Source organism: Biomphalaria glabrata, chromosome 18 (genome assembly GCF_947242115.1).
Source record: "Biomphalaria glabrata chromosome 18, xgBioGlab47.1, whole genome shotgun sequence".
Taxonomy (NCBI): Eukaryota; Metazoa; Mollusca; class Gastropoda; family Planorbidae; genus Biomphalaria; species Biomphalaria glabrata.
In genome coordinates, this window is record NC_074728.1 from 12,091,163 (window position 1) to 12,111,086 (window position 19,924).

The 19,924-nt window shown below is 32.1% G+C and overlaps 1 protein-coding gene across 4 annotated transcripts in view; it reads left to right on the forward strand.

Annotated features, from left to right (window-relative positions):
• Positions 1–19,924, forward strand: part of LOC106065072 (dynein axonemal heavy chain 6-like) — a 65,264-nt gene that overhangs the window by 21,074 nt on the left and 24,266 nt on the right. For 3 of the 4 annotated variants that reach the window (XM_056017407.1, XM_056017410.1, XM_056017408.1), the window contains 29 exons: positions 561–741; positions 1,420–1,516; positions 2,025–2,182; positions 2,286–2,374; positions 2,600–2,746; positions 3,054–3,164; positions 3,984–4,109; positions 4,468–4,623; positions 5,409–5,570; positions 6,091–6,228; positions 6,681–6,834; positions 7,530–7,801; positions 8,104–8,197; positions 9,157–9,275; positions 9,870–10,055; positions 10,487–10,683; positions 11,213–11,396; positions 11,903–11,992; positions 12,766–12,903; positions 13,272–13,493; positions 13,651–13,798; positions 14,163–14,320; positions 15,422–15,553; positions 15,982–16,153; positions 17,036–17,199; positions 17,347–17,478; positions 17,721–17,881; positions 18,266–18,416; positions 19,596–19,777. In XM_056017407.1, the coding sequence (XP_055873382.1) occupies positions 561–741; positions 1,420–1,516; positions 2,025–2,182; positions 2,286–2,374; positions 2,600–2,746; positions 3,054–3,164; positions 3,984–4,109; positions 4,468–4,623; positions 5,409–5,570; positions 6,091–6,228; positions 6,681–6,834; positions 7,530–7,801; positions 8,104–8,197; positions 9,157–9,275; positions 9,870–10,055; positions 10,487–10,683; positions 11,213–11,396; positions 11,903–11,992; positions 12,766–12,903; positions 13,272–13,493; positions 13,651–13,798; positions 14,163–14,320; positions 15,422–15,553; positions 15,982–16,153; positions 17,036–17,199; positions 17,347–17,478; positions 17,721–17,881; positions 18,266–18,416; positions 19,596–19,777 (4,421 nt within the window). The remainder of the gene's footprint in view (positions 1–560; positions 742–1,419; positions 1,517–2,024; positions 2,183–2,285; positions 2,375–2,599; positions 2,747–3,053; positions 3,165–3,983; positions 4,110–4,467; positions 4,624–5,408; positions 5,571–6,090; positions 6,229–6,680; positions 6,835–7,529; positions 7,802–8,103; positions 8,198–9,156; positions 9,276–9,869; positions 10,056–10,486; positions 10,684–11,212; positions 11,397–11,902; positions 11,993–12,765; positions 12,904–13,271; positions 13,494–13,650; positions 13,799–14,162; positions 14,321–15,421; positions 15,554–15,981; positions 16,154–17,035; positions 17,200–17,346; positions 17,479–17,720; positions 17,882–18,265; positions 18,417–19,595; positions 19,778–19,924) is intronic. The other variant, XM_056017409.1, reaches the window with a different exon arrangement.

Here is a 19,924-nt window from a genome sequence, read left to right on the forward strand (position 1 = left end):
AATTTTAGCAGCTAGTTGACCAGAAAAAACATCTTTAACTATTATTTATATTTGTTGTAAACATTTCCTGTACATTTTTAAAATATATTTGACTTAGTGATACTGAAAATACACAAAAATTGTCCATCTTTGTTAGCATATTGTAACATTGCCTCCCTTACATTTATGTAATTGTTTTAGAATTGGTGTATTTTTATGAAAAAATCGCTTGCATAATTAATTTTATAAATTAAACGGTTTGCTTTTAGAAAACCAAAAGTAGCCGTTGCACCTAAACTTTTCAAGCCACATTTAAAGATGAAATAATATTTTTCATATCTCTTCTAGTTTTCGAGATCTGAGTGGGACAGACGGACATTTTGCACAAACCTAATAGCGGCTTTTTCCCCTTACGGGGGCCGCTAAAAATTGCATCTTTTTGCAATATCATTTAGAAATAAATTATGGAAATATATTTTAAAACCTAGAAACTAATAAAATAAGAATGTAACTTAAAAATAAATTTTGTTTTTAAGAATTAATCAGAAGCATGCATGACACTCACTTGTTTGTTTTCCCAGGATGAATGGCTGAACTGCCAAAGAAACTGGATTTACCTGGAATCAATATTCTCTGCACCAGACATTCAACGCCAACTGCCTTCAGAGGCCAAGATGTTTATGCAGGTGGACAAATCTTTCAAGGATGTGATGAGGAAGGTGAACAAAGTGCCAGCAGCCATGAGAGCTGCCACCCAACCTGGTGAGTGTAGCTACATTGCAATAATTGTTCATAGTCTTCTACATGAGACAGCAAGAATTCTTTTTGTCCTCACTTGAAATATAGTTTAAAATAAAATATCTTTAATGTTTAGAGATTCATGGCTCAGTAGAAGTTGCTCTTTTAAGTCATTTTTAAAGCAAATTATCTGTAGCCTTTGATATTACTTGGTGGAAGGGATTTCAGATTTTGTCAGCACAGATAAATGTGATCCTTTACATTAAGTTTAATTAGGAAATTTGTTTGACTATTTGTCTATATTATCTAAATTCCATAAGTGATCAATGAAAAGTCTTTTGAATAACAAAATGAATTTCTATTTTAGGCCAGGAATAAGAAAAGACTTTTCACTGCTGCCTGATGAATTTCCTAATTTAACTTAATGTAAAGGATCACATTTATTTGTGCTTATTTGTACTTTAAGACTTTACATTTATCACTTATGGAATTTAGATAATATAGATAATATAGCATATCCTACGATTACTAGAATTATAATAGATTGTATGGTAATACATAGCCGGCTTCATTTTAAAAATTTAGAAATCTCTTTTTTATATAGCCTCTAAATATTGTTTAAATAAAATGTACATTTTAAAAGCTTTACTTACATTTAGATTCAAATGAGTTTAATAATTGGATGTTCTGCCATTATTTCAGGACTTCTGGAAACTTTTCAAAATAACAATGGATTATTGGATCAAATTATGAAATGTCTTGAAGCTTATCTGGAGTCCAAGAGAGTTATATTTCCAAGGTAAATGACATTGTTAAGCTAGTCAATTTGAAATTTAATTACATAAAGATATTCAATTTTGAAATAATGCCCAAAATATACATGCTTTAGCTTAGGAACAAAATTAATTTTGCATACATGTATGTCAGACATGTCATGTGCACAACTGTCTCTTTTTTTTTTTTAATCTGATTTTGTAATTTATTTTTCTCACTTTAAATTAACAATAGTATAAAAATTTGAAGTTAGTCTAAATGTATACACCAATTTGCTCCATAGAAATATTGCAATATTTGGTAATATCAAAGGTTATATAATATTTCCACTAGACTGTTATCTAGTAGAATATTAAAAAAAAACATAGTTAATTACATATTAATCTTAACTCATTAAAGACATTCACATTTACTTTTTTTCAATTGAAACTTTTTCTTTGTTATATATTAAAAAACATGAATACTTAATGCTCAATGCCCATGAAAGATATCATTTTACACTAAACAGTTTTATTGTGGCAATATTTGTACAGGTTCTACTTCTTATCCAATGATGAGCTCCTAGAAATCTTGGCTCAGACCAGAAACCCACTTGCTGTTCAACCCCATCTTAGAAAATGCTTTGATGCCATTGCTAAGCTTGAATTTGGCATTCAGTCAACTGGAGATGGAAAAGCAACACCTGAACTTGGTAAAATTTTGAAAGGTTTTATAATGCTAATCAAAGTGATTATGGTCATGAACAAATCTGCGACTGTATTTGACCTTATGCTATTTTCTACTTTTATTCCCAGAAGAAGAAGACAAGAATCAAGAAGTTCATTACACTAATGATATACTGGCCATGTTATCACCAGAAGGAGAAAAGGTCTCACTGGGAAAGGTCAGTTGTGTTTATTATTTTTAGGTATATTAATGTTTTCAATCTGTATTAATGACTCAAGATGAATCGATCTACTTTTCTAAGCACCTTTTGTGTTACATACTGTCAGACCATAATATAAACTGCATCACAAACTACAAGTACAAAAGAGAATATTTATTCTTTGTTATAGCAGTTTCATGTTATATTACATTGTCATCATTTTTGGTCTTTTATTTATTTTAGGGTCTCAAAGCTAGAGGTAATGTTGAAGACTGGTTAGGTAAAGTCGAGGAAGCTATGTTCAGTAGCTTGAGACGTCTTTGCAAAGGAGCCATTGGAGATTATGAGCGGAGACCAAGAGAAGAGTGGGTTGTGTCTCATTCATCACAGGTTGGTATATACAGATGGCTGCCTGATTATGCATTATGCACTCTGTAGCTTTTGTTTTGATTGTCCTGGGTTTGAACCCTACCTGCCACCATGCCCTGCTTTCCTGCAGGAGGATTAGGCTAAATGTATTAATTTGTTTTTCTGAAAAAAAAACATTTTAAAAAACAAAACAAAATCCTTTATGATCTCAGTGGCATCAATGTGTATTTCATTTGATTACACAAATTGTTTTAAAATTAATGATGCTTCTGATTTATGTAAATTACCTTCTTTAGGAATTTCATGGTCTTTCTTAATGTCCTCTCAGGTAGTGCTGACTATCTCCCAACTTCAATGGTGTAGGGATGTGACTGAGGTCCTGGAAGGTGATTTTGACAGACTAGAAGCAATGAAAGAATTTGAACAGAAGAGCTTTAGTGTAAGTCTTATTAAGTAGCTGTCTGGACTTGGGGTTGGTGCTTTAGATTGGCATCAGACAATTTATAAAGTTTGTTTAAATATTCTTTAGAAAAATGTTTTTTTTTAATAGCAGCAATCCCAGGTTTTTACAACTAGGTTTGTTGAGTCTTTGGAGTATCAATATGTAATTCCTCAGATCACTCTTTGGTCTAAAAAAAAAGGATAAATTTTCTCATGTTATATTGGATTATAGCTTTTGGATGTATATTTGTAAAAATAATACATATAATATATAAAACTGATTTTTTTTAAGTGTGAGAGATATAGTGTGTGTACTGAATAACTTTAGAAATCACATGACCATTAAAAGTTTACTAGTGTTGACCAGTGTTGACTAGTGTTAGCTGAATGTCTACCTATCAAGAAGGCTTGACTTCTAAACCAGACCATAGCTGATATGTGTTTGCTAAGAGCCTAAAGGCAGCACAGAAATCTTTTCCTGCATAACCCCACACACACATATTCACTAAAGGGATGGGACCATAACACACTGAACATGCTGTAAGCTTGAGAGATGAATTATAAAAAGCAATTTAAAAAAAAAAATAAAAGAATGTGTGGATAGTTTAATATGTGTGGATAGTTTAATATGTGTGGATAGTTTAATATGTGTGATTGTTTAATTTGTAGGCAATGAGTATGTGGTTGTTATCATATGACTAGGGCTTATGACCTGTGTGATAATGCTAATCTATTTTGTACTGTACAGGACATCTCATTATATACTGTTAGATTATTTCTTACTTTTAGCTATGTAATAATCTATTTCTTACCCCAGGATCTGAATGCCTTGGCTGCTATAGTGAGAGGGGAGTTGCCTAAGTTGGCCAGAGCTATCCTGTGTGCCCTTATTACTATAGATGTCCATGCCAGGGATATGATCACAGATATGGTGAAGAAGCAGGTCAGATACTTGGCTACATCAGCAACTTACATGACAAAACATAAATCTATTCAAAATTAGTTAGACTAAAAAAATTCATATTACTCTTTGATAAATCTTTATGATATGGAGAAACATTTGGAGAAACTTAAACAACAAATTTTACATAATTCAGGAAGAATTTTTATGACCTCTTTCAAAAGCTATTTTTCTTGTATGTAATTGTAATGAGAAACACTGTTTTAAATTGAAAGTAGTGCTTTTGCTTTTTTTTTTAGTTTTAATTCTTTAAAATTATACCTGATTAGTGTTAATTTCAAAAGAACATATTTATTCTTGGCTTAAGCTAGTGTCTTTCATTACTCATTCTTATTATTAGGTTGACCAAGTGGCCAGCTTTGAATGGCAGAAACAGTTACGTTACTACTGGGATCCAGAGATGGACAATTGTGTTGTCAGGATGTCCAACTCAGTCTATGAGTATGGCTATGAGTATCTGGGGGCTTCACCCAGACTTGTCATCACACCATTAACAGTAAGTTGAATCATTTGGCAACTGGAATTTGGATCATTGCATTTAATTTGGCAGACTTAGAAATACCTGATGATATATGGGATTTTGAACTATACACATTGTAGGGAAACAATTAACAAAATGAGCAACTAAGTATTAAATTTAGTGCAAAATTTCATACTGGAAAAAAAAATTCAACATGCAACACAACAAACTTTTGTTTTAGAGTGTTCAATTAATCAAAGATTGAAAATCCACATTAGGTTCCTTCCCGCTACTTCTGCTACTTTCTCCATGAGCCTACATCAGGTTTGACATGCTTCTGATGTTCCTTCAGAGTTGAAGATAATTTACTTCCTAGTCCAAACCTCCTGCAGGAAAACAGGCAATGGGAGCTGGTAGGGTTTGAACCTGGTTCCATCAATAAATCTGAATGACAGACCAGCAGTCAAACTGCATGACCTGGCAGTCATCCATTATAGGGCAACTTTCATGCTGATGGCATGCTTTGGCCCAATCTGTTTTGTAGACCAATGGGGAATGGGTTATCTGGGAGAAGGCTTTTTGTGCTGTTGTTAGGTGCTCAGCAAACACAACTTTGCTGGAATCAGGATATAAACTCAAGCTCCCTTGATAGGTAGCCAAGTGGTTTCTGCCACTCAGCCACCCATCTTGATTTGGTTGTCTCTAAGATTGAACCAGTGTATTGTCTCTAAGATTGAACCAATTTGATTAGGCATGTTATGATTTTTCAATGTTACTTAGATCTTTTCTATGCCTCAATTTTTTTAAATTATATTCATAAGGATCGCTGCTACCTTTGTCTGATGGGAGCGCTACAACTTGACCTTGGTGGTGCACCAGCTGGTCCAGCAGGCACAGGAAAGACAGAGACAACAAAAGATCTGGCCAAGTCACTGGCTAAACAATGTGTTGTCTTTAACTGCTCTGATGGCTTGGATTACAAGGTCATAGTTAATTTCTTTTAAAATTGTTTTTTGTTTGTAAAATTATAAAAATTATATATAATTGTATTTGTAAATAAAATAGCTGCTCTTTGATTTTTTAACTTTTTTTTATTACCTGTATTTTGAAATCCATTAATAAGTAATGTTTCTTGCTAAAACATAGTTGTTCATATATTAAGTCAGACTAATAATATGTTTATTTAATGTCGTTTGGATTTACATTTGAATCCGTTTGGATTTACATTTGAATCGGTCAAAAACAATTTTTAACCAAACATTTAATTCAAAAGTCACACTACACCATATCAACATGTAACTTATTGCCAACAAAATATTTAAAAGTGTTATTGTAATTTACTGATTTAAATTATATATTTTCATATCATTTAATTACATTAAAGTAAAAAATTTACTTATCAAAATATTTTCAATTTATACATAGGCATTTGTCTACATAATTTCAATTTATTCATTGTGTCATTTCATTCAATAATTAATATTTTAATTGTTTATGTATCAGATGATGGGTGGTTTCTTCTCTGGTTTGGCTCAGTCTGGTGCCTGGTGTTGTTTTGATGAGTTTAACAGGATCAACATTGAAGTCTTGTCTGTCATAGCCCAGCAACTCATCACCATAAGAAATGCTAAAGCTCAACGGGTTGGTTTGTTTTACAATTTTTTTATGATTTTCTTTTGGCTTTCTTTGTTCCCAATATTTTTTTCAGTTCAAGATAAGTGTAAGCCAGTGGGAATGTTATTTTTATGAATGATAAAAGAATCTCTTACATTATCAATCAGTCTAAGTTTCAGGTGTTTCTTTAAAAAAGACCATTATATTCAACTATTGCATATTTGCAAGGATATACCAATTTCATTAAGAAGTCAATTAAATATTAATTATTTGTTTGTTTGTTTTTTTTTAAAGTGTTAGGACCATTTGAATGAGTGTCAATTTGTAATTAAAATTTTTTTTTAAACTGGGGAAAAGTAATGTTTTATTAACAACTGTTGTTGTTCTTGTAAAGGATGTTATTATAATCTGCATTTTTTAGATTAAAAATATGAAAATATATGCCTTTTAATTTAGTTAACTCCTTTTAATTTCAACAGCTCAGCAGGTTTATGTTTGAGGGGAGAGAAATCAAGTTAGTCTACACCTGTGCTGCTTTCATCACCATGAACCCAGGCTATGCTGGCAGAACTGAGCTGCCAGACAATTTGAAAGCTTTGTTTAGACCCATAGCCATGATGGTACCAGATTACAGTGAGTTGATTATTTAGTCCAAAACTTTTGGATGCTAAAATTTGATTTTACTGCTATGGTGTGTTGCTTGCACAGACACACGCAGACCTTAAAAATAATTTTTACTCCAAGCTTACTGTCAAAGTGGATATAATAATTTTTATTAGAATGTTTCTATTTACAGATCTGATAAACATTGCATATCTGTTAACACACACAGAAACTTATTATTTGGCATTACAAATACATCCAATATCACTAGCCTATATATAAATGGGAAAAGTTCTCAAGTGAAACCAGGATAACTACATCCAGGATAACAATATTTTTAAAAAAATCAAAGTGTGAAATTGTTAACTATACATTCAAGTAGTTAGGTGTAATCTCCAGCTTTTGAGAAAGGCTAAAGTCCTAATAAACCTTCATGTAAAAAAATAAAAATCATTTATATTTTAGGGATGATTAGCACTGCTTATTAATGTAAATATTTATATTGAATGATTCTGTTGCATTAATAATTTTACACTTTTCAAATAACTATTCATAAGGAAAAAATATTAAGCAAGTAAGCATTGCTGAAACATTTCTACCTAAAATTTTATGAGTTTTCAGTATGTCTATATTATACTTTTGGTTCAGCAGCCTAACACCCAGCTATCATATATGTAAGGCACATAGTTATCTAATAATTCATGTTTATAATTGCTATCTCCCAGCTCTCATTGCTGAGGTGATCCTGTACTCTGAAGGCTTCGAGTCCTCAAAAGGACTAGCCCAGAAAATGACCCAAATGTACAAATTGTGCTCAGAGCAGTTGTCGCAACAAGACCACTATGACTTTGGCATGAGGGCCGTGAAGAGTGTCTTGGTGATGGCTGGCTCTCTTAAGAGACAAAATCCAGACAAAGCCGAAGATGTTGTTTTAATTAGAGCTTTGAGGGACAGCAATTTACCCAAGTTTTTGGCACAGGATGCCATGCTGTTCCAGGTACGCAACATTAATGACTTTGGTCATTGTTATTGCATTAACATTTTGTTAACATTAGACTAGATTAACTTAGCAGGATTTATTTTATTTTAGCTACAAAGAAAACATAATTTTAAAAAACGTTTTTGCTGAGCTCAACAATAATTTAACTGTATAAAATTGATTGTCACTTAGTAGTTTAAGTTAGTTCAAACACATTGAATTACTAGATGTGGAAAAGGCTGATATATTTTTTATGCTTCAACAAAAAAAAAATGATAGTGCCACATTTTAAACTAAATGTTTGTGTTTGTATTCATCAGGCCATCTTGTCTGATTTGTTCCCTGGAGTGGAAATCCCAGAACATGATTATGGTAGATTAAAAGAAGAAATCATTAATGTTCAAGTTGCTAAAGGTAAAGCATCTTATTACATTTTAAATTTGCAAGAGTAAAAAAAAGTATTTTTCTAAATTTGACTATTTATCTCCTAATCGACAATACCATCATTGATTTTACCCCATCTGCAACCTAATCAATGATATTATTTTCAATACTTAAAAAGTCTGTTGTATTGTTTTCTTTCCTGACAATATGTTTTTAATTGCTTAAAATTTAATCTTGAATAGGTTCCTTTTGTAAAACACAGTTGTTGTTTTTTTTGTTTTTTTCATTTTCAATGGTTTTTTTTACCTTAAACAATGTTTTTAAATAGTGATGGACAAAAAAAGGCTTTATTTTTCTACATTAATTTTTAATAGAGTTGTGACATGGGATAGTGACCTCAAGACAATTAATTTAAATGTTTTATGTATGATATAGTTTTGTGAAAATATGAATAATTATTATACAAAAAAATACTTTTAGTTCAATTTGGATCATAAAATATTGCCTCGATCTAGTCCTTAAGAGACTTGTCCACAGTCTGTATTATTTTTATTTTTAAATTCCATTATCCAAAATAAACTTTTTTTTGGTTTTATAAACATCAATTAGTTTTATCTAAAACAAGCATGCATTCTCCTTCAATTCTATATCAAATATAACATTTTCTCATTTTCTGATAAACAAAAAAGTTAGTTTTATCATAACAGGATAGTGAAATACATATGGGTGAAATGAATAATTCCATTGTAACGTGGAAAAGACTTATGGAGAGAAAAAGTTAATCTTTTTTTTATTAACCATAATATTTTAATAACTGCAGTTGGGATTTAAATAGATATGTTGTTTTTTTGTTTTTTAATGGTAACAAACTTTGTTATTCCAACTTAAAGTTTTTGTTACACAGAACAATGAAGTTTAGAAACAGGCTTTTCTTTGTTTAAAATGCCTCTCATAGAAATTCTGATTCTAGACTTGGTGCCTCATTACAGGACTTCAAGTTGTGGAGAAACAGATTGTTAAAGTGATACAGTTTTATGAGACCATGATTGTGAGACATGGTGTCATGTTGGTTGGTCCTACTGGTGGAGGGAAAACCACTATTTATCAGGTACAAAGGCAATGGGTGTTTCTCTGTTATCATTTCCTTGTGACGATATTCATTGTTCACTAAACATAAGATGTAAACAAATTTCTCTTGATATATTTAACTAACTCAACTAGACACAAAGTTTTAACCAAAAAGAAATTTAGCTAATAAGAAACAATCTTGAAAAATTATGAAAATTGCTAAAAGACTCAAATATTGCCCATTTTATCCTCACATTATTTGAAACTTTCTAGACAAACAACAGAATAGATTTTTTTTCACCCATATTCCCTATATATTATACTTATTTTGTATCAGCTATAATATTAAACTTACAATATGTTTAGCAGTGTTTAATAAGTAAATTACTTTTTAAAAATATAAGAATGTGAATGGATGTCCTTTTAGTTTTAGAATTTAAAAAAAAATCTTATATACTATTTAGCAAACTACTCTCACTAGCTCAGTAGTAACAATTTTGAGACACCATTGCTAATACTCTTGCAACCCAAAATTATCCTTTTAATTTTTTGGTGTCTAAAGGTAAGATTTGAAATTGTTATATCAAACTACTTTGGGTATTTTTGTATCATATGACTTTATATAATGTTATAGATCTTAGCCCAGACACTTGGTAACCTTCATGAAGAGAAACTGGGTGTTGATTTCTACCAACCTGTGCACACCTATGTTTTGAATCCTAAAGCTATCACCATGGAGGAGCTGTACGGAGGTGTGAACAAATTGACCATGGAGTGGAAAGATGGGCTAATGGGTAAAACTGTTAGGAATGCTGTGCAGGTAATTCATTTTTATTTTAAGGAATCATTAGGAATCATTGTAATTCAGAATAATCTGAATGCTGTATCCATAGGGATGTCAGAACATGAATCAGTTTTTAATATCTTTTTTAGAAAACTTATTTTGCTTTATATGAAATGCAAAATTTTTATTTTATTTTTCTAATGAGGAAGACATAAAAATAGGAGTTTATCTACTTTCAAAGCAAAATAGATTATTATGTAATATTTTATCATTTAAATATTTGAAATATTCAAACAAAAATTCCCTTTTATTCTTTGATTTTGTTTGTTTGTTTGTTGGTCCAAACAAAGTTTTAGTAAATTGTTTATAAAACATTTCTTTTCCTTTTTCGTTAAATCTTTTACTTCATAAGAAAATAACTTATAAAACTTACAAGTATAGTTAGGATGTTATTCATTAACCTACAGGATACTTCAGAAGATCACCAATGGATAGTCTGTGATGGCCCAGTCGATGCATTATGGATTGAGAATATGAACACTGTACTTGATGACAATAAGATGCTCTGCCTGGCCAACAGTGAACGCATCAAGTTTACACCTTTCATACACATGCTTTTTGAAGTGCAAGACCTGGCAGTAGCCTCCCCTGCCACAGTTAGCAGGTAATTTCATCCTCCTCTCTTTTAGATTCATAAAAAAACAACTAAAAAACAACTTATTATAATATCAAAGCCATATTTTTTTTTACACTGGATGTGTTTAACAAAATAGTTTTGCATCTTAGCAAGCAAATTCTGATTCAGACTAAAGACTTTTAGAGTTATAATCGGAACTAGTAATAGAGGCTAATGTAATATGAAAATTTATACATATATATAAGTTTGGTCTAGACATTGATACCAGGAAATCTCTCTCTCTCTGCACTTAGCGAACTTACTTCATTTACACATTTTTTCACCTTCCTCACTTAGCTCTCCAGTCTCCTTGACCTGTCTCTTGATTAAGAGAACTATTTATAAAGTGACTGTTAGGGAACTCATAGCATTTCTTTTTAGAATAGCTATTTGTTGGTTCTTGCACAGTTTGGTTTAGATGGAAAAAGAAACAGCCAAATGACAGCTCATTCCCACAATTCATTTTTTAAAACTATTATCATCAATAAATATGTCAACAATTTGTTGTTGTGTTCAGATGTGGCATGGTGTACATAGATGCTGAAGAGCTGAAGTGGATGCCCTATGTTAAGACTTGGATCAAAGCCTATGAAAAACGCCTGAAGCCTGAAACACTGGAGTTCCTGCTAATGTTATTTGAAAAATGTGTTGAAAATGGACTCCAGTTTGTCTACAAAAAATGTGAACAAGCTATCAATCAGGTAGACTGAAGTCAAGCAAAATACTTCTTAAATATTATATTTTTATCAGCCACTATTTATTTTTATGTTAGAAACATAAGAAGTTTATATGCAATATATATAGATATATATAGATATATATATAGATATATATAGATATATATAGATATATATAGATATATATAGATATATATTGTTTATTATAGCTGTGAAATCCCCTCCCTTTCTTATTTTAAACATTTAATAAAATGTCCACATTTTATTGATCACTCTAACATACTTTTTTAGCCTGTGAATTATTGTATCTGTTACAGTGAAATGAAACAGCCCACGCTCTTTCCTTCTATCTCTCACTCCCTCCTATCTATGGAACCCCCATTTTTTTGTTTTTCTTTAAACTCCACATCGTAATTTCTCAGACAAAACTTTCATTCACTAAATTCATAATTACAAAAAAAAAACATGATATTTTATGTCTTTATAGTATATATTTAATAATCATATTTTAAAAAAATTATTTTACTAAGGTTGATATTAGCAAAGTTGTAACACTATGTCATCTTCTGGAGGCTTTGATTTTCCCTGCAAGAGGAGGTCTGGACATGAACCTTGAACAAGTAAGACATTTACATTTGTAAACCAAGAGTTGCATGTTTCGTTTATTGATTAATGTTGTGTGTAGAAATAAAAATGCACTTGTTTCCTGATGATTCTGAGCATGTGCACTTCAATAAAGTTCAGGCTTGGGCAGTTGTGTCTCCACTATTTGCACTACTAGTTTATGGCTTGGGTAATCAACTGATTGAGAGCTGAAATTAACCATTTCTGAAATAAAATAGCTTGGAATAACAGTAAACAAAACAAAACAATATTACTTTTGGAATGATGGCATCTAGATAGTTAATCAGAGAAAAATGTACAAATTTATTATTGAAGTGGGCACCTATAAAGAATGCCAATAAGTCAAGCGACCCTGACAGCATACACCACCAGATACCCAGGAGACAGGCTTGTTTCTTCTCACACCAAGAAACAGACTGTCTGCAAAGTGTTCAGCTAGAGGACAAAGTAAAATAAAAATGACAATGTTGTATTATTAGCTTTATTGTGTCTGCAATGTTTACAAATTTAAAAATTCCTTTAGCCCCTAATTCTTAAATTTATACTGAAAAGAACAACAACTGTAGGTCTATGCAAAGGATAAAATAAAGTAACAGAATGACAATATTGGCTTTCATATTATAAGCTTCATGATGTCTGCAATTTTTACAAAACAAAAATGCTTTAGAACCTATTGTTTAAATCTAGGGGGGAAAATTGAGAAAGATTACCTTATTTATGTCTCCAAGTTTTTTTTTATGAGTTCTTTTTTTTTTTCAATCTCTCCCAGGGAAAACTGCACATGCTGATTGCACAAACTTTTGTGTTCTCTTACCTCTGGTCAGTTGGAGGAAATCTCACAGAAAATTACTGGGATGCATTTGACACTTTTGTTAAGACACAGTTTGACGATATGGGTGAAGCTAAGGTGAGTATTTATTATAGATAGTCTTTGTCTGCAATTTATGCCTCTTTGCTGCTTTTGAAGTGACAAGAGTTGCCAATCCTTGAAACATTAATAAAACAGTGGATCATTCTTAGTTTTTAGGAGTCTTTCGTTTTAAGGGGTGTTTCTTAAATTTTCAAAGAAGATGTATGCGTAGTGTTTTAGCAATACTTGTTGTATTTCATTGCTAACTTTATATAAATAGAAACAATGATAGTGATGCTATAGTGTAAAGGAATAATAAAAGAACTGTGTTACTAAACTAAGGATAGTCTACTTTTCATTTCAATGTTAACCTCTTTGGTATGGTAGTTCTCTCTATCTACTCTAATTGAATCTAATTCTTGTAGCTGCCATCCGCTGGAGACTTATGGAGCTACTATGTGGACTATGAGGCACGGCGAATGGATTCCTGGGAGAAGATCATTCCCAACTTCAAGTACAACCCTGAGGGATCCTTCTTTGAGATGTTGGTTCCTACAGTGGACACTGTCAGGTTTGGCTATATCCTTGAGAAACTGTTGAGTGTCAGGCGATCTGTTCTTTACACTGGTGGTACTGGTGTTGGCAAGGTAAGACCTTGAACTGTTCTATCTTGACTGACTTATTTCTGAAAATTTTATAGTTGTTATTTTATATGTTGTTTTCTTTTTCTTTTGTAATATTCTGTTAGGAAAGATGAATAAATTTATATAAAAAATAATCTGTTTGTTTTATTCTTGTTTTAAGTCTGTGGTGGCTAGAGGACTGCTGGAGAGTATTGCAGACAGACAAAATTATGTTCCAATCTTTATCAACTTTTCTGCACAGACAAGTAGTTTCAGAACACAGGAGATGATTGAATCTAAGCTTGAGAAACGAAGAAAAAATGTTTTAGGTATTCAAAATGTTTAAAGTGTTAGTGTATAACTAGTTATTGCCAGTAGCAGAATATAGATTTTTGTTTTAAAGTAGAAAGAGACCATTTGAGGGGTGAGTCAAATAAAAAAAATCTGTGAAACAAAAAAAAAGAGTACAAAAAAAACATTTTAACAAGTGGGACAAGCGAACCAATGAATAGAAATATATTTCTGATCTTATGGACCCCAAACATATTACTATTTGATCATTAAAAAGACTTTATTATCTAGTGGCTAATAATTGTTCCCCCTGGTGGATTGTTTGGGCATGACAGTTTAAGCATTACATACTGGCGCATCTAAAAATACATGTTACTGAATTATCTTTGTCTTGTCTATTAGGTGCCCCCAAAGGAAAGAGAGTCATCATCTTCATTGATGACTTGAACATGCCCAAATTGGACACTTATGGCTCCCAGCCCCCAATAGAGCTACTGAGACAGTATCAAGACTTTGGAGGTTTCTATGACAGAGACACCATGTTGTGGAAAGAAATAGAGGTTTGTTTTCTGTTTATGGTCACAGTTGAGATGAAAGCCTGGATATTGGGTGAGCGGGTCCTCCAGCATCTTTATAGTCTTCAGACAAAGCCGTCTGCGCTGGCTTGGTCATGTTCGCCAGATGGAGGACAATCTTTAAGGGCAACATATGTCTGGCTCAAGAAAATCTGGTCGCTCCCTCCTCGAGTACATAGATGTAATCAAACAAGACCTCAAAACAGTGAAATTTGATACTGACCATTGGAAAGACATAGCCCTAGACCCCACTATGTGGTTAGAGATGGTGATTAAGAAAGCTATGGACAGCAGAAAAACATGGGCCTCCAGTTGTATCTTTAAAATGATGCAAAGGAATTAACAACCATTTTGTCACTACGTGTATTTTTCTGTTGAGTAATATTTGATTCAAGTTTATGTGTTTGATTGTCTGATGTCTATTACTTTGCATAGTGAACATTCAGGCATCTAGTGTAAAGACTAAAGAAACTTTTCTTGTGGCAGAGCAGACACAAATAACATTATGATTATTACAATCAAATATGCTGTTCGCAAACACCACTTGATGAATAGTATACAAACAATACATTACAATAAAATTCCTGTAACAAGATCCTTCAAGAAATAGCACTAACTTTGAGGTGGAGACAATTTGTTACACCCTAGAAATTTAATCTTCTTAAGGGTCTTCAGCCTTAATTTTTAAGTCATGACACATAAACTTTACTATCTATATGAGCTACTATGCAATGACCTTTGATTTTAGTAAGATTGAAAGATATTTTAAAAAAATACTTTTTAGTAGGGCTTAACAAAATCTCAACCAACAACAAATTTTAAAATAAATTGAAAACTTCTTCTTTCCAAGTGCCATTCATTCATGGAAGGGCTGCTTGAATCAGTCAGCAAAATGAATTAGTATCTCTAGTAATATTTTTTAAATAACTAGACTAAGATATAGATAACAGTAAATAAACTACAATAAAGAAATATTTCAAGTTGAGCAAAGAAAGTTGAAGAAGCTTTAGAATATCTTTGATATTATTAATCATACTTTTACAAGCTCACTTAGTTATGATGTTTATATCTACTTTTGTCTTGCAGGATGTAACTTTATCAGCTGCTTGTGCACCCCCTGGTGGTGGCAGAAACCCTGTCTCCCCAAGAATGTTCCGTCACTTCAGTATGCTGTGCATTCCTTCACCTAATGAGCACAGTTTAAAGCACATGTTCATGGTTAGTTCTGAATCTATGTTGGCCATTTCATTATTCACTTTTGCTTATTAAAATGATCCATAACCACAAGATCATTAAAGTCTTATTGTTTTTGAAATTGTAAAGCCTGACAAAATGTTTTAGATTTATTTAAATATTGATCTTTACATTAAAGCAATAAATAAAGTTCACACAGTTGTGTTTTTAATTTCTAAATTGTTGTGAAAAAAAAGCGGGTGAGCACTTTTTGGTTTAGATTTAATTCTTTGTGCTTTTTATTTCTTAACTTGATCCTGGCAGACAGAAAAATACTTTTTAAAAACTTTGTGTTTATAGCGATTATTTTATCAAGTGGTACATTTTTTAATATATTTAAATAGGTAATGTAACCTTTATCACTGTTTCAATGAGTTTAGATACATTGGATTTTAATTCTATACTTTTGATAGGCCATCATGAATGGCTTCCTAATGGACTTCCCTACAGTAGTAAGACAATGTTCCGAGGCAATAGTAGGTGCCTCTGTGGAGCTGTACTTTAGGATGAGCTCTGATCTACTTCCTACTCCTGCCAAGTCTCATTATGTCTTCAACTTGAGAGATTTGTCTAAATGTGTGCAAGGTTAGTTTGCTTTGTTGTTTATCTTTTTATCTTATAAAATGCAGATGTTACTTCAAAAAAGAAGAGGATTGTGTCCTGCACATGTTCCTAGGTCAATCTAGTCATGCATGTTAATCAATGACTTAAACTCTGCCAAGTCATTGGTTTTCCTGACTGACTCAGACAACCCATCTCATGCTCTAATAGCACTAGGGAAGAAGAAGCATTAGTACAAATTTGTACTTGCAAATGGAATGAGGAATGTGCCTTTATCTTTGCGAGTATTTATTTGATTTTGTTTTGTTTTTGTATTTGAAGATTATGATTCGTTTTATGTATAATTGCTACTTTACTCTTGAGTCTTCTATCCTGAAGGGTCTCTAAATTTAATGATTTTGCTAAAAGTGTTACTCTAATCAAATGTGAATATTCATATGTTATGAACTCACTGCTTTATTTTGTGTTTTCTTGAGTTGAGGGGTCCCAAATAGAGGATGCATATTCTATAGCTTGTTTTTTTTTCATTATTTCTCTTAAAAAATTGTCTTACAGCCCACCTATTTATGCCATAATTAATACATTTTAACTCTAAGCTTCACACCTCATTATATTCAAGACTAATTTAAGATATTAGATTTTTTGGTTAATAATAATAAATAGTAATAAAGAAAGACTTAGTTAAACTGAAGTGCTTTTCTCATCCTTTTGTTTTACTATGAAAAGTTTTTCAGCATCTTTTTAGAAGATCAAAAGTTTTATTGACATACATTTTCCTTAACGTTGTTATTTAAAAAGTTCTTATGTATCACTCTGAGCTTCTTGCAACCAATTCATCATGATACAAGTCTGAAAGAGTTGCAGCTGTCCTATTTTTATGTTAATAATTGTATCTTTTTGTTTTAGGAATGTTGCAAGCAGACCCAGGGGTCATCAGAGATAGACTTCAGATCTTCCGTCTCTTTGTTCATGAGACTCAGCGTGTCTTTCATGACAGGCTTATAAACAATGAAGACAAAATGTTCTTTCATCAGATCATGTCAGAAATGGCCAGCAAACATTTTGGAGAGGTACATTAGCATTCAAAGTCAATTTAGTTGGTTTCTCTTAATTCTACATTGTTACTTACTAAGTACAGGTAATTAAACTCAGGTACTGTTATTCTCTTTTCAACATCATTATATTATTTAGATAAAAATTATTTTTTTTCTTCATAGACTGTGGAAGCAGAATCATTTGTAACTAAACCAATTTTATTTGGTAACTTTATGAAAATTGGAGCCCCAGAAAGTGACAAGATGTATGAAGAAATGACAGATATGGTCAAAGTCAATACAGTATTAACTGATGTAGGTTTATTTTTTTAAATGAATTATTTATGTCCCACTTGTATTCATGTGCTAACCTACGTATGTATGTTAATTAGAGACATTAAGCCTCAAATTCTCTGAGTTTATTTAGCTCTTGTATTGAGAGAATAAAGGCCCTAATTGCCCTAGTCTTGAAGAAACATTTTTAAGAGCATCTTTTATTTGTCTCATCTTACTTTCCATGTTTTGCAAGCAATATGCTCAACTATTTCTTATTGCAGTATCTGGATGATTACAATATGCAGTCCTCCAAAGAAATGAAGTTAGTTTTCTTCATGGATGCCATTGAGCATGTCTCCAGGATTGTCAGAATGCTGCAACAGGAAAGAGGCAATGCCCTGTTAGTGGGTGTGGGAGGTACAGGAAAGCAGTCACTAACCAGGTAGAATGTCATCCCCTTGACACATTAAATCATTTTTAGTTTTGTAAACAAGAATACTTGTACATTTCTATCAATGCAGTATAGACATAGCTGCCTTAGTTTAACAGATCAATTTTGTCTTGGCAAAAAGTGGTATCTTATGTTCTTGTCAGGGTTGTTACTGTTAGATTTAGAATTTAGATTAATGGTTGAAAGTTTAAAATGTTTGCATCAACTCAAGAGTGTAGATTTAGAGGATTCAAATTGAGAACATTTGAAATATGTATAAAATCTTAAATGTAGAGGTTTAACGCGTTCAATAGTTTATAAAACTCTGAGAGTGTGTATGTAAAAGTTAAAAATATGTACTTTTAGTTCTGTTATATCTGTTGTATATCTGATCAGGTTAGCAGCCCACATTTGTGGCTACAAATGTTTCCAGATTGAACTTTCCAGAGGCTATGATTATTCTGCCTTCCATGAAGATCTGAAGAAATTGTATGACCTGGCAGGTGTACAGAACAAACACACAGTCTTTTTATTTACTGACACACAGGTACGAGGAGCATAGTTTTGTTTTAAACTTTGTGATATCTTTTTAAAAGAAATTGTCTCTACATTCAATGTTTTGATGACTCTTAATTAAAAATGTAACAATTCAACATTTATTAAACAAAAAGAAATATTTATTTAATAATTATGTGTTTCCTAAAGTACACTGAACATTAACTCTACATTGCTTCTCCTCACTGTATTTAAAAAGCTTTTTGTGATGAGTATCATGGTGAGACTTATAAAGCATGTGAAAGAAATCAGGAGAAGTATGTTCTAGTGTCTCCTTATCCCCATACAAGGAATAAGGCATAGTCAAACCAGTTCTTTCTCTCTCTTGTCCAATGTGGTGCAAGACATGACATTCTGACAAAATATGTTCTTTTGTTTATTTATTCTCTCTGCAATGGCAGAATCATGTCATAGTGCTTCCTGAATTGCCAGCAGTACATGCCTATCTGGCAATGTAAATATAGAGTTGAAGCTAGGTGCTGAAACAAATGTGATACATACATATATTAAACATAAATGAATAGCAGCAAAGTGACTCCTGGCAATGAACAACCATTGATGCTTCTCCTGACCAGCTTTGAGATGCCCAATATTTGTGTTCTATTTTCAACAGTGAGCTCCTCACCATTTTGTGTAGTAAACTATATGATTTTTATAAGTGTCATATTTTAAATATATTGAAAGTGTTAACAAAATGAGACAAGAACATTACAATATTTTGAGTTTTATATATTTCTTTTGTTTGGAGGCTTGGTGGCTGAGCGGTAAAGTGCTTGGCAAACCTGGGGTCCTGGGTTTCAATCCTAGTGAAGACTGGGAATTTTAATTTCAGGATCTTTGGGCACCTCTTAGCCCCCCCCCCCCAGCTCTAACAGGTACCTGACATTAATTGGGGAAAAGTAAAGGTGTTTGGTTGCTGAGCTGGACACATGACACCCTCATTAACAGTAGGCCACAGAAACAGATGGCCTTTAAATCATTTGCCCTATCGGCAACATAGTCTGAAAGGGGAACTTTATTTTTTCTTTTTTACTATATTTCTTCTTTTTTACTATATTTCTTTTGTTACATTAGCCTGTAACTGCTATAAAAAATCATCATCAGGTAGGGATAAAAATATAAAATGTCGAGTTCCACAACTGTTATACACAAAATATAAATCCTGATGCAGATTGTTGTAGAAGAATTTCTGGAAGATATCAACAACATACTCAATTCTGGAGAGGTGCCAAACTTATTTGAGCCTGATGAATATGAAAAATTAATCATAGGATGTCGACCAGCTGCAAAGGAGGCTGGTATACCTGAAGGAAACAGAGATGCCATCTATGATTTTTGTATCAGCAGAGTCAGGTTTGTATTTGTTTGTTTTTGTTTGTTTTTTATTATGTGGGGTCTTTATGTGTAAGTAGAATTAGTATTAACTATTCATTATTTTAGAATCAGATAACTGGTTGATATAGTTTGCTAAAAAAAAATTTTTTTTAGCATGAATCACTT